This window comes from Crocodylus porosus, unplaced genomic scaffold, assembly GCF_001723895.1.
Source record: "Crocodylus porosus isolate Cpor-Errol unplaced genomic scaffold, CroPor_comp1, whole genome shotgun sequence".
Classification (NCBI taxonomy): domain Eukaryota; kingdom Metazoa; phylum Chordata; order Crocodylia; family Crocodylidae; genus Crocodylus; species Crocodylus porosus.
In genome coordinates, this window is record NW_017728915.1 from 31752566 (window position 1) to 31767565 (window position 15000).

Here is a 15000-nt window from a genome sequence, read left to right on the forward strand (position 1 = left end):
TCTGCCATAAAAAAAACCATCCTTGCAGAGATTTTCCTGTATCTTTCCACTTGGGACATATCTGCCTCACAGAGCGGGGCCCGGTGTCATTTGTATTTGCTCAGGGGTCAGAGGGAGATCACTACAGAGAACCTGTATCTCTGCCATAACTCTGTCTCTCTTTTCCATCTGCCTCCTGTAAAGGTACTTCCCCTGGAACTGGGAGTGAAAGTAAAGGACTTGGGACATGTAATATGCTCTTACATTGTATCACATGGTTTTTTTTAAGTAGACTTTGATAAAACATAGTCCAACGTGATGCCTACCCCATTCAGGTGTGGAACCATTTAGCCTCTGTGTCTTTCCCTTGCACAGATTCTGCCCCTACAACAGTGCCCCTCTGTTTAGAGGGGTATTTTTGCATCATGGAGAGGATGGATACTGCTCCCATTATGTATGAATGGGTAGATCGGTGTGTGAAAGGTCCCCTCCCAAAATGATTCTCCCTTCCTACTTACAAATCTAGAGTCAATGAAACTGGGTCTTTGCAATTCTTCAGTCTCGTTTACTACAAAGCAACCGAATAGAATATGCTTATGGCAAGGGAAAAAAGACAGCAAACAAAATCCTGTTAAAATAACACCAAAAAACATAAGTCAGAAATATTTCAGTCTCCTCTTCAGTACTTTTATCTTCAAATTTTTCTAGTCTATTATATGGCATGATATTATTTAGAATTTTATGGTAACGATTGCGTTAGCCTTGTAGACTATTTTTACTAGCCTTTTTTACTGTTACATTTGCTTCAGATGCCTAATTTTATGTTATTGCAATGATGTTCCATGGTGTGTTCAAATAATCGATAATAGTACAACGGCTGTTCCATGGGGATCACATTATATGAGTTTATAATATACAATATGTGCTTTGATGTATACACAGAGTGCTGATTTTTTTTTTTTTAAAATACAGAAATTTCTAGTTGTGTTTATTCCCCTCGTCAGCATACTTTATCATATCAAAGCCTTTACAGACAGTGTAGAACTACTGAGTTATGTTTGGGTCATGTTTTGCAGTGTGCCCTTTAATACTGTAGCTTTAGAAATGCAATTTTCAGCCTCTGCTTATTAGAATATGATAAAGTATTCCTGGTCTATGTCCAGCTCCACTAATCTCCAGACTACACTTCATGAATTAGGCATGAAGATTTTAGTCAATGTGCTTTCAAAGACCAATGTTTAGGGAATCATGGATTTTCTACAAGCTGAGGGAGAAATCTATAATAGGAGGAACTGATTTTCAAACATCATATTATATTCTCTGAAAGAAGTGACCAGTTCTGGCTTGGGAACAGAAAACATTTCTGTATTAGAATAGTCGAGAGCTAGTTAAAAAAAGTACCGTATGTTTTAAGTCTGAAGACAGTAGCTTTTTAAAATGCCGTGTTGGTACTGTATCATATATTGTGCCTCATGCATATCAGATACCTTGCAGACACCTTATGAAGGGCGGGTTAAAAACTGAAACAAGTTGCACAGAAGTTGAATCAGTTTGGTCTTATTAACCTACTTGCTAGTGGACATTTTTCTGCACTGACACAGTTTTGTGGAGTTGACACAGCTGGCGGGTTCTGCATTTGTGAGGTCTGTCACAGCAAGGGGAGACATGCTGCGTCTTGGAGCACTGATATGTTAATATGGCTAGGTGACAGCGATTGCTTTGTCAGGTATACCTGACTTTCTTTGTAGGCAAAATACAACATAAAGAAAATAGTAATCTAAATTGCATAAAGCTATGCATCTAGGGTGCCCTGCAGTCCAACCCTCAAGGATCAGCCGGTGACCTTAATTATCTCATGTTTTTGTGGCAAGACGCATTGTCTTGATTTTTGTGGACTATAGGCTCAAAGATGATTCATGAGCTAATCGTCTTGAGGAAGACCTGTAAGCAATCACTCAGGCTTGAGGAAGCTATAAACAATTTCCCACTTGCCAAAAAATGTCACCTGTTGGTCTGCCATCCATGTTTCATTTTAATCATGATACTTTTTGAAAACAAAGATGATACATAATGTAGTCCTGCTTTGAGGTCTGTGATTCACTTTTCTGTGCGAAACTGCATCTAAGGTAGATAAATCACAGTGCAATTATTGCACGGGTCTCTCCCAGGGTATGTTGTGATATCATAATCATGTGATACTGCAGAGGCTTTTACTGAGATGCTTTTTTTTTGGGAAAACTTCTACTAAGGGTGCATGTTGCACAGAGTAAGGGTGCATGTTGCACAGAGCATCTTCTAAGCGTTTTTGGCATCAGACTATAATTTTCCTGTTGCCCTGTCTACACAAGTGGCAGACAGTGCAGTTTTTACTGCACAACCATTTAGTACTTGCATAAGCAAGTACTGAATGGCTGTGCAGTAATCAGCATTACTGCGCAGTACCAATGCTGCACAGTTAATTTTGTAGATGCTACTGCGCACTAGCATCGTATCACAGTTAATCCCTGCCAATGCTAGTGCACCGTAGCAATGACATACTGCACAGTAGCTTGTTGTTACTGCACAGCAGCATCTTGTGTAGATGCACCCTGTGTGGATTTGCATCTAGCACATAGCGGGCAGCATTACAAAAATAATATTTGCTAAGCAGTGATTTGAGGCATTATGGCATCATGATACAGGTATAGTTTGTCTGAGCATGGAGGAGACCAAAAGAAGAAAGTTATTCATAACTCTGATAACACATTTTTCAAGTATTTTAAACGTTGCCATAAAAATAATGGCAAGCACTTATTTTTTTTAGTTGCCAACAGTCGGAGAAGAAGCAATGGGTATAAGTATAAGAATTCAGGTTATACCTCAGGACCACCCTCTCCCCGCATTTCAGAGCAACTAGAACAAATAGCCTCTCGTTCATTGGCGGTTTTCTGGAAGAGATTGGATAGATATCTGTCAGGGGTGGCTTAGGTACAGTAAAGCTTGCCTCTGTGCAGATGACCCTTGATGACCTTTGCAGTCCTGTAATTCTATGAATTCCTACTCTCTTCTCCTTTCCAATAAATTATCCATGTGAAAGGCCTTTTTTAACAATGCCTTTGTCACTTTTGAGGACCCGGCAATGTTACCAGATCAGTGAATTGCAAGGCAAAAATAGGAATCCTCATCTTCTGACATGCTCCCTGTTTCAGCTAGCAGTCTGTTGTGGTAACCCTGCTCTCCAACCAGACTAAGCCATTCTATTTGTCTTTTTATCCCCAGGTTTTTTTGCTTTCTTTCTGTGTGCTGCAGTCAGTAGTGGGTCCAATGAAAAAAAGGTTTGAGACCAAAAGAGGTATTAAGCACTGGCTGGGGGAAGTAGAATAGAGCGGTTTTCACCACCGCTGATGAAACAAGAGGAAGGAGAAGTAGAAGAAAGTGAAGACAAAGAAAGAGACAGAGAGAAAGAGGGCCAAAAGGGAGAGCTGAGACAGTGTGCCTTTGAATTGTCTTGGTGAGGAAGGAGTTGTGGGTGAAAGGGAGTGGGAGTGTGTTTGTGTAGATGTCTGACCTTTGGGTGATAGGAAAGGTTGTGTGGAGGTGAGAGGGATTTGGGGGGAAGCTGGAGGATGTGTGTGAGATGAATGTAAAGAGAGTACAGAGGATTTAAGAAATGAGAGAGTGAGGAAAGAATAATGTGTGATGCTATTGGTACAAGAGAAGTAAAATTGTTTCAGTTTGGTTTGAGTGGTTCATTGGAGATGAGCAGTGTCTGGTGCGTTACGACATATTTCCTAAGGGATGGGATAAAATGTGACGCGAGTGGGAATGTCAATTTCTGTAGCTTATCCAAAAGCTCACACCAGGCTTCGGCCTTAGTCCCTGCCCCAAAAACCTCAGTAACGTTTTGCATATGGTTGGGTCACTCATTGCCTGGCTTAAATCGTAATGTTCCTTTCCTTTCTTTCTATACTTACTGTATGGAACCATAAGTTGATGGGGAAAAGGGCAAAGAAAACCCAACCTTACCACCAGGAACCCCTGGCGAACCATAACTTCACGTTCATCTTGTCAACTATTAGATGCAACCACAGGTCTTACAGCATCCTTTTTCAAGCCGTGAGGGACAATAGCCGTTGAAGAGAAGGAAGCCAGCAAACAGGGAGCAGTAGCCCTACGCAGGGACCATCACGTGCAACAACAACAACGTGAAAAGTATCCTTCCAGAACTGGAATTCATTGGATCACCAGTGTACGCTACGAAGGATTAGTCGTGTCATTCTGGAATTGACTTCACTGACTAACCTTGTGCAAGGTACGGAGTACATGGGCAAGGTTGGCTGTTGTCAAAATGAATGGCATTGCATCTCTGCTGGCACATAGACCTTGAATAACCCAGGCACTAAATTAAATTCTCTGTTGATTGGGGAACCTATCCATTCTCTGCATACCACTCTCATTCCTTAGGTGGTTTAAAGCAGGTCCTTACCCTGAGTTTTTAGAGAATAGATGAAGGGAAAGGGTTAAATGGGAATCTTCATATCACTGCAAGGTCTTTACAAGCCAACAGTGTGTAATATATATGACAGAAAGCATGAGATGCATTAATACTATAATAAGAAGAAGGTTTGAAAAATCCTGATAGAAATTGCAAACAGGAATCATAATGATCAGCTCTTTCTTTGGAAAGAACAAAGGATTGAGATAGGTAGACAGTAATGGTTTTGTTAACGGTCTGTTTAAATGATTTTCTCTGTAGAAGAGTAGAGAAAGGTGAGATTACTACTGGGAGCATTACACTATGCAGATCTCAGCTCTTGGGTATGTTGCTCTGTTTAAACTGCCACGCTGTGCTTTGCCATATGATCCAATTGTTTTATTAGAAAAATCATCCCACGTTTCACTATGCTTTATTAAAAATGCAGTGCCTGTCTTTTAATAAATTACAGAATTAGACAAACATTGGTTTTGCATTAGAGATACAGTCTGAGAGGCTATTAAAAGCCTGTCTTTCTGAGGCTGGGAAATTGAGAATCTTATTTTTAAAGTGTACCACTGAGGGTAGTACTGTTTTATAAAAATCACTATTAACTCGCTAACGGGTTTCCATAATTTGTACAAATAGCTCTAACACCGACAATAGAGGCAGGATAAGGACGTTGTGCATGATTGTTCCTGTTTGTTGAGCTAGACTATGTAGTAGAACCCAAAGTAAGAGCTAATAGTCTGTTTGCAGGGTTCCTTCAAGGAGTCCAAAGAGTAAGATTTTCAGCTATGCCATATTTCAAATGGTATTTAAAGCACCTAATAATGCAGATAAGTGTCCCATGGTATTTTGAAAAGCATCTGAGCAGTTGCTTAGATGTTTGTGGCAAATCCCAAGGAAAACCTATGTGCATCTTATGCACCTAACCACCTTTTGAAATATGAGCCTGGTGCCTAATGTTATCATTTTTAGAATAACTTAAGAGTCTAAGTTCTATTTTGCAAAAGCAACTAGGTGCCTTAATCTTGTTAACTTCAAATTAAATTTATACTCCCAAATTCCTAAATTGCTTCTGAAAATGAGACTTGGAGTCCTAAATCAGTTAAGCCCTCCTAAAAGATGCTAAGGGTCTCTTAGATGGACACTTTTTGCAGAGTGTTGCATGTGGTGCTGGTAGGTAAAGGTTATGATAAAAATATGTCCCAGATTTTCAGAAATGCATGTACATTTGTAAACCAAAACTCTGCATGTAATTCATACATTTAATGTCCTCATGCAATTCTTGTGGTTTGTACATGCAATTCGAGTAAATTTTAAATGACAAACTCGAGGTTTTTTTGATTTACAGGACAGAGGAGTTACTGTACCTGCAGCTAAAATGTGTTAGCGTTCATTTGAGCATTTATCATTTGTTTTTTAAATCTGCATGTTCTTCCTGTATTTTTGGAGTACAGATTTTGCTTTTCAGGGGTCCTGGTTTTCTCTCCATTTTTTACCTTTTGTTCAGGTATCTATTAGATGACATTAAAAAAAACCCAGCACTTTTCAGTAGTCGATAGAGATATGTCTTTTAAATTACTAGAGTTTTCTTTTATGTGTTACAGGAAGTATCTGAGGAAAATGAATGGCAAATGTTGACTTTTTAATGTCTAGTCCTACATCTGTGGATTGAAGAGCAGCTTATATTTTTGTTTTATCAAAACCCATACTGGTTGTACACCTGCCTGTAATTCATAGTGTTTTAACGATGTCATTAGACCTCATGTTGATGATTAATCGGATTGAGATTGATAGGACAGCATCTTAAAGCAATGATAGGAAAGGCAGTACTGCAGAAAAAAAAATACATTATTGTGTAATGTTATAATTATGGCAAAAATATTTAGCTAGTTCTCCGAGTGGAGTAGAGTGATATTTATAGAACTGCATATCTCAAAGAAGAAGATAGTTTAAGACAATGGTTTTCAACCTTTTTTCATTTGTGGATTCCTAAAACATTTCAAATGAAGGTGCAGACATCTTTGGAAATCTGGAATGAAAGTGCAGCCTCTTTTAAACTGTAAGTGTGGTGTATTCACATATGTTTGATTGATCAGTCATCTTTTCCGGACCCCCAGGGATCTGTCAACCACATGTTGAAAACCACTGGTCTAAGACAAGGATGCTCAACTTTTTGGACTAGACATGGGGTGTGAGCTGGTCTGTGGGCTAGATCAGACTCCATGCACCAGGTTCGGGCCCTGTTTTGCCCCTACCCAGTCCTGCCTGTGGGGATCAGGTTCTGGGCAGCCCCACACCACTCTTACCCAGTCCCAACAGGGCTCCCGCTGTATCCACAGGGAGCCCTGTGAGCTGGATGATGCCATGTCAGGGTCCTGATCAGGCTTACCCGTTGGAGTTTGAGCATGTCTGGTCTAAGGCATGGGGGAAGTCCAAATACTGTTGGGGACAAGTGGAAGTTTTGCCATTGACTCCAATGCTTCCAGGATTTTACCAATGATGTACATGCCCAAACAATACTTGGAGCAGCAGCAAAAGAAGGGCATGTCCACAGCCCCTGGCAGTCAAGCTGACCATACTTATTCATTGCAAAGAAACCATTGTGTGAAAGAAAATTCATTTCCCAATTGCTTTACAGTAGCAAGGTTGATTATAAAGATTTCCCTGGTTATTTGCAAATGATTGAGTAGTATTACAGTCCTCAGCAAGCTTTACACATCTTTCCACTTTAACACAGATGCTCCTTAACATGCTGAAAGGTATTGAGGCATTCAGGAGTCTATCCTAAACCAGCATCTCTCTTCCAGGGTTCAGAACAAATAGGAGTTAATTGTCGTTAGTGATGTTTCATGCCAGTATTTTAGTCCCTGCATGGATTAAACAAATCCTTCATCCTTGCTGGTAAAAACCCTCAAACCCATTTCCAAGTCTATGTGCAAGTTAGTGGCAGGAGTAGAAAAATATTTGCAGCAAACAGGGTACGTCTACATGTTCATTAATGCACTTCTGTTATAGTGCACTAAGTTTAGTACCTCTAACATGAGGTACTACATAAAGGTGAAGGTGCTTTAAGCTTCCCTAATGCACAGTAGAAAAATCCAATTTCTTTTTAGTGATGCTTAATGTGCAGTAAAGTAATTCTACTGTACATTAGCATATTAGTATAGTTTCTGATGTGACACTTTAATACGCAGTAGAATAGGCTACTGCACATTAAAGCGCCCATGTAGACGCCCACAAAATCTCAAAACTGAGTTGGCAATGTTTTCTAGTGTGGCAGTTATTCAAATTGTGGTCACAGGGTATCGTTGTTAGGCAGCTTGTGTTTTGAATGCTCCCCAAGTGACCAACTAAAGATTTGATTTGAAACAAAAACTGCTATTATTGGTAAGAAGAAAAGCAAGTGGCAGGATTATAGAAGTTCTGAGTTTAAATTATTTACTAAACTTATGATTGCTAAATTAATGATCTGCTGTTTGTCTGGCTGAGTCCTTCATGGTGTAAAATCTATGGTCCAGTTAACATTATTGTACAATTGCATGGGATAGATGTATAAAACTCATTTTTTCTATATTAAATGTTATCTAAATACAATAACTTTCACATTTTAACTTGTACTGTGTTGAATTGTACCTTTTTATCTTTGAAAAAATGAAACTAATAATAGAGAATATTGATTATTTCAGAGCACTATTCTAATAGCACCATTATAGATAAGATTCTGTTCATTTTAAAGTTCTCATGAAAACTGAGCTTATAACATCTTAAACACACACATTTGTACACATGCATGCACACACCCCCGCACGCACACACACGCTTCTGATCTAATAGCTGGCACATTAGAACGTAGATTTAAAGTGATAATGTAACATTTAAAAAGTTAGCTTTTTATTTTATTTTTTTTTTTTAAAGATTTTGGCAAAAGAATGCTGCACTTCTGTATTTGTTTGTGTCAGAATATAGGGTGTATAAAACCAATTTTTGGCAGATATCGTTTGGATTTCTTTGCCATCTGTATTGAAGCAATACCATGCTATGAGTTATTTCTCACTGGGCATGTCTACATGTGTTCCTACAGCTCCTTTGTTACGGTGCCCTCATTTAGTACTTCCTTTTGGTGCAGTAACAACCCGAACTGTGCCATGTGTGCAGTCCATAGTTATTTTTAGCTGCTATGTCACCGTAGCAATGCACTATACAGAGGGAGCGTGCTGCTGTGGCAACATAGCTGCGGTGTCACATTTTTTGCCTGTGAATGCTACGTTGCTGTAGCACATTGCTACAGTGACATAGCATCACGTGTAGACACACTGGTTATTATGTGAAGAAAAACTTCACTTCCTCCTTTCCTTAAAAAGGAAAAAAAAAAGGTAGATACTTTTTGTCCTCAATCCTCCCTGATTTAGTCCCATACGTTTTTGAACAAGCCAAATTATCCTCTTTCTAGAATCAATTTTAACCATGGTGTACAAATTGAAATTTCTGTGTGCGGTGCGTCAGTTTGACAAAGAAAACATAGTACATATCATTACTGGAACTGTATTACAGCTGACGGCTTCCTATTCTGCCTTCAACTGTTGACTGAACGTGTACGTTGGTCATCATGAATTGCATCAATAACAATAGCACATCTTTTCAGTAGAAATCCTGATGTGTATTACTGTCATTCTTACCTATGTTTATGCTTCTTGATTTTGGGGAAGTTATCTGACACTAAACATACATAACATGGTGTATCAACATATTTATATTATATAAACATATCATAACACACAATACTAGAACGTAATATCTCTTACTTGGAAGAAATAAAATAGAATGTTATTTTAACTGGTATAAGGAGCTGAAAGGCAGAATAGAGCAGATAAAGTCTAAAGCATATTTCTTATGTAGCCAGAAGACTAGCTTTTGTGGCTCCATTTCTGCCTGGCTTTGCCTCCATTTTTGCCCGAGCCTTTACTCATGAAGGTGTGAGGACATCAAAGTGGGTAGGGATCAAGGCACTAGTTATATAGAATCCACAGCAGAAAGAAAAGAAAAAAATGCCATTATCCAAGAACTTCCAAATTAATTTAAACTTAAATTAAATTAATTACAGGTCAAAGAACCCATACTTTAGGGTTGGCCCATCACGATCATGGTTGCAGCGTTCCACATGTGTGTAAAGCCTACGCTATGTGTGTAAAGCCTCTTTTGATGGAATATCATCCCAAAAATCCCACTGATTTGTTGAACAGATGGTGAGCCTCCCACCTTGTTCATTTCCTTTCACCTTCTCATTTTTGTTGTTATTTAGTATTTGTATGTAATGCCACAGATGTGCACAGCACTTAAAAAAGGGAACGGAGAGACAGTCTTTGCCTGCAGGGGCTTAAAATAGAGGTGACTGATAAGAAAGTAGCCTATTTGCACTCCCTCAGATAGGATGGGAGGAGAAAAAGGATGGGGGGAAATAGTGAGGGGGGAGGGCAGAAGCCCAACTTGTATCCAGCTACTGCATTGCAGTTTGAGTAGACAGCTGCTGCCATGCACAACAGCTGGTGCCACCTTAGTTGTGGGGGGCACATGCCCCCCCAGCGACTGGGAGGCCCTTGCTGACGGGGGGTCCCCATGCAGCCAATCTCACCAATGGGGGGTCCAGTCAGGGGGTATACCGGCGCTCTCAGGGGTACACGTGCACACCCTATGCATCGCCACTGGCTGCTGCTGAGCCACAGGGTCTGGGTTTATCTGTGGTTTCACCCAGACATATAGAACTAGGATGAAAAAAGCTTATAACTGGAACAAATTCAGGGTTGCCAACTGTCCATAAAGTTATGGACAACCAATAAAAAAAATCAGGCTAAAGATGGCTGTCTGTTAAGTCTGTAAGTAAATTTGAGCTTAATTGAAGATCCCTCCTGGGGGACAAAAGCTGGATAGCCAGAGCTTGATTTTGCGGAAGATGGAGCAGAGCAGTGTCACTTGCTGGGAAGACTCTGCAGGAGGCCTTTTTTTGGACTTGGTGGATCCCTCCCCATCTAGCAATGTCCTGTTGATGCTTCTGCATCTGGTTCTGTAATACTGCTGAGTTACAGGAAGGCTTGTTCTGGGGGCTTTGTTGGGATGAGGATAGTGCGACTGGTGGGGGTAAGCCTGGGAGGATGGGGCTGGGCAGGTGGTAGCACGGTACAGGGTGTGGTCAGGGGCATCATTGTGGGGGGCAAATAGGGGACCTCTGGGGCAGGGGCAGCATGGTGTAAAACCATTACTGCAGTCAAGCAGTGTTGCTAGCTCAAGGAAAGGGTTTTTTTGGGGGGGTTGTTTTTTTTATTGAAAACTTTTTACTAACAACCAAACTTTCTTTTTTTTTTTTTTACTATGCTTGGTATTAAACTCCCGGATTTGAACTCAGCCCTTCTAACTGGGTTCTGAGAGCAGGTAGAGCCTGGCAGAAAAACTTCTGTTTACAGTATGCAAAAAAAAGTCAGTAAAAAAGAAATTGGTCATCAATAAACAGTTTGCAGATTGTCCATAAAAAATGTATTGGATTAATAACCCTGAATTATACACTTCCCATTTAACCTATTGCTTATGAAATGTAAATCAGATATCAACAAAGAAGCATAGTTTTATCTGTAACAAAAGGTTAGACAAGTACATTTTTAGCATTATTATACCCAGTCAGATTTACTAGGGACTTGTCTCTTGAAAGAAGTTCTGTTTCCATTAAAGGTTTCTTGTTGGCAACTTGTGATATATAATACGAGCATCGCTTTGAAATGTAGGCGAAACATACAGAAGCTCGGAGTCCAAAATGTCAAAACATCTGTATACAAAATGTGCACACACCTTTAAATAAACCAACCTCACAAAATGCGCCCATAAATTATGGATTCATTCACACACATACCCTTGTGTGTCTGCAGTGTGGAAATAGTGAATGTACATATCAGGCTTTTACAAAATGCCCACGAGCTACGAGTAAAAGCACTTGCATACTTTTAATATACGGACTTTAAAAAAGCATGCACCTTTATTAGTACTTCTGCCAAGCGTGTACTGGAATTTCTGTAGCCTTCATCTGAGAGATGAGATGGATTTAAATCTATAATGTAATTTTCCTAACTATTTCTATTAGAATGGCAGAAGTCACATAGCAATCCATTTTTGACAATATGAAAGTTAAATATAACCATTAAAGCCATGCAGGTCTGACTGTGGTATTATGTAAGCAAGCTAGGAGTGCAGTTAGCAAATGATCCCTGAAGGCAATGCAAACATAAATCTTGATGTGGGAAAAAATCTGTAATATTTTTAGCACAAAAAGAGCAGAGTTTAGTTTATATTGTCAAGTTATACAGCACAGACAGGTGAAATAGGGTTGTGAAAGCTTCCTGAACCATGTCTGTGTTGAATATACTGACAGAACTAAACAAACATGAAGTCATCCTAATTACGGATGAGCAAAGGGACATTTTCCACTGCATTCCTTTCCCCCCCTCTTTTTTTTTTTTAATGCAGGATGCTATTGTTGTAGTTCAGAAAGCCCCAGGCAGCTTAGAAATCAGGCAAAAAATCAATAGCCCACTTGTTGAGGATAAGTGAATTAGCTTGTGTTGAATGTAACTGAGTACCTGAACACTTCAGTGAGCAGCCTTTGTTTTGTGAGAGAGGAGAATTATAAGGATTCTCTTCCAGCGGCTGTGATGATGCAGATCTCTGATTAATCATGCCAAATAAGGAGGAGCTGGCCATTTATGCTGGGTACTAATGTGTGAATTTGCTTTCTTTTTTGTTTCTGTTTGTCTGTCCGTAGCTTACCACGCTGAATGGAATTGACACGTAGTTCCAAGCCGATTATGACTCTCCGAAAAACCTTAGAGAGCACTGTACACAAAGGACAATGGAGTGAACCGAGTTGTACAGTACTTCATCACAGCCCACTTTTTCTTTAGTAATCGGGGATTTTGCTGCATAAGGACAGCAGGATTTGGCCATAGGGTTGCATCTAAAATGTGCCCAATGAAGTATTTCAACTGTGCACTCTCCTTTGTGAAGTAAGGGAAGCTTTTGCGAAACATCATATGTAGTGACCTGTGTGGTGACAGTATTAAATTGCTGCTGAAGATGCATTTGCCTCAGCATTTCTGAAGTAGTCCACAAGGTTTTAGTTGTGTGACAAACATTAGAGACACATGGCTCTTTATCATCCTAAACCCATACGGCCCTTTGGATCTGTAAGGGTAACAGTCGTAATTGTGGTTCCCGCAGGTGCTTTCTCTCAGTTAAATGCGTGGATTCATTTCACATGAAAGTGGTCATTTCATCTACCTTGCATAGCTCATGCAGCTTTGGTTCACATAGACAACTCCTTCATTTTCAAGTATATCATCAGCGTTCACCTCTTTGCAGCTACCACTGCTCCAGCTACCACTTCCTCCAGCTTTTCCTGCTCTGGTCAAGAGTTGCTAATATTTGGGGAAAAAACAAAAATAAACGTTCACCAAAATTTCTCCAAAAACATTTGTGGTTGTGAGGGGCTTTATGTATTCTCGCTGAACTTCAGGTTGTTTTTTTTGTTTTTTTAAGATGACTGTTTTGATTATGAAAGTATTGGGTTAAGTCACCAGGTGTTTGAAAGTCCCACAAGTGGACCTTGTAACTATTTTCTTTTTAATGATTATTCTCCAAGAAGCTTTCTCTACCTATATTTATATCCTTGATGGGAAGGCCCCATCAGAGAGAGACTTCGCCACGCTATTGAGTGCTTAGCATGTAAGGCAATTCTGATCTTTGTGTGCAGAGGGCACCAGGCCTATTCTCGTTCCAGAGTCTTCAGGAGCATCCCCATGGTCTCCCTCTTGGGTATGAAAACGTGAAGGGCTTCTTTTCTTATCGGACCTCCCCACAGCTTGCTTTATACTCTTTCCCCAGCTTTTCCGCTTTCTGTAGGGAGATTGGGAGATTATGAGGAAGAATGGGAAACTCTTCTATACTCTTTCTCTCCTTTCTAGCCACTGCAGTGTTAAGTAGTTGTGAAGGAATGACAGCTATCATTTCTTGGCTAATCACTCCCTGTAATTCTTGATTTCAGTTCTTTTCTCATCGAAGTGAATTTGCCTTTGACTTCATTATGAGCACTGTCTGTCATGAAGAGGATTTGACCTGGCCAAACTGTTATCAAGCCTCTAGCTTGCCCCAGAAGTTAGGAGAGACAGGCAAACGTACAGCAGAACTTCCTGATGTATCTGGGGGCAAGTCCCAGCCCTTGGTATAATTTAGGGCAGCTTTCAGTGTATTATACAGCTACTCCTCACTTGATGTTGTAGTTATGTTCTTGAAAAATGTGACTTCAAGCGAAACGATGTTAAGCGAATCTGGTTACAGCACAGTAGTTACCAGCTAGCAGGCGGCAGCCAAACAACGTTATAACCGAACATCGCACGACTTCAAACAAGTATGTTCTCTAATAGATCAGCGACCTAATAACGAAACAACGTTAACCGGGATGATAAGTGAGCAGTACCTGTACTTGGTTCCCAGACGTTTATGGGCCAGGAGTTTTTTAGGCTGCAGTTGTTTAAATTGCCACAGGTAGAGTTTAACAACACTTGTAACTTCTTTATGAGTAGCTCAAGGTCAGTCGGGCTGGGGCCAATCTTATGGAAAAGCTCGAGTAGAACCTGAACCTCCAGCCGCTTGTGAATTTTAGCCCCCCCCTCCTGGGAAATGGGGGTCCATCAAGACATCTGCAGGAGGATGGTAGAGCTCTTTCCCAGTGAACCGGGGATCATTCTGCTCTTTGCTCCTCCATTCTCTCTTCCTCCAGTCCTACGACTAGAGTCAGCAGATGAGAGGACCCTGCTGCATTGCCCCTTCCCCAGCTCAAAGTGAAGAAGCTTCCAAGAGCTGCAAGAAAGGTAGAGCTCGGGGAGCAAAAATGGTGCAGGGTGGAAATGATGTAGAGGATGGGGAATGGGTAGACGTGTGTCAGGATCAAGACAAAATTTAGTAGATAAAAGTATGCTTGAAGCTCTGCAGCAAGAGTAACAGTAACAGTGGTCAAAACTTTGTAAATCTGGAGCAGGCATACACCAAAACAGCTGGGGGAGTTCAAATCAAAAGACCGATTTAAAAAACGCTTTAATATTTCTTTTTCTTTCCCTTTTAATCTCACAGGTGTTTGGTCCCACGCAGGAGTTTTAAACATTTTGGTTTGGCAATACCAATAGTAACACTGTAGCTAAGCCACTTTTCTCCTAGTCACACTGTATGTGCTGAGAGCTGGGAGACAGCATGGCACAGGCTGCTATATTAACTCCATACCACTGTCTAGGTTTTACTTACTTAAGCCAGGTTTGCAGTTCTTTCCAGAGCTGCATCAAGCAAATGAAGGTTTGGTCAAGAACTACTAAAGAGGGAAGTGGCTTTCTTCCAGCACTGTGTTCTCTGTTGTGTGAGACCTTCCCTCTGTCCCCTCCTAAAACAAACCCAACCAGGCAGCATTCCTGACCACTTTGACCAGGCCTTTCTGCAGCTGGGAATGGACTGATCTCTGCCATAGTTGGGAAGTA

The 15000-nt window shown here is 40.5% G+C and overlaps 1 protein-coding gene across 11 annotated transcripts in view; it reads left to right on the forward strand.

Moving 5' to 3' along the window:
• The window catches only part of WWOX (WW domain containing oxidoreductase), a 683982-nt gene that overhangs the window by 291587 nt on the left and 377395 nt on the right, over positions 1-15000 (forward strand). Inside the window, exon 8 of one of the 11 annotated variants that reach the window (XM_019535922.1) lies at positions 12243-12675. The exons of the other annotated variants lie outside the window; for them this stretch is intronic. Within the exon in view, the coding sequence (XP_019391467.1) occupies positions 12243-12272 (30 nt within the window). The 3' untranslated portion in view covers positions 12273-12675. Of the gene's footprint in view, positions 1-12242; positions 12676-15000 lie in introns of those variants that run through there. 11 annotated transcript variants of the gene reach the window in all.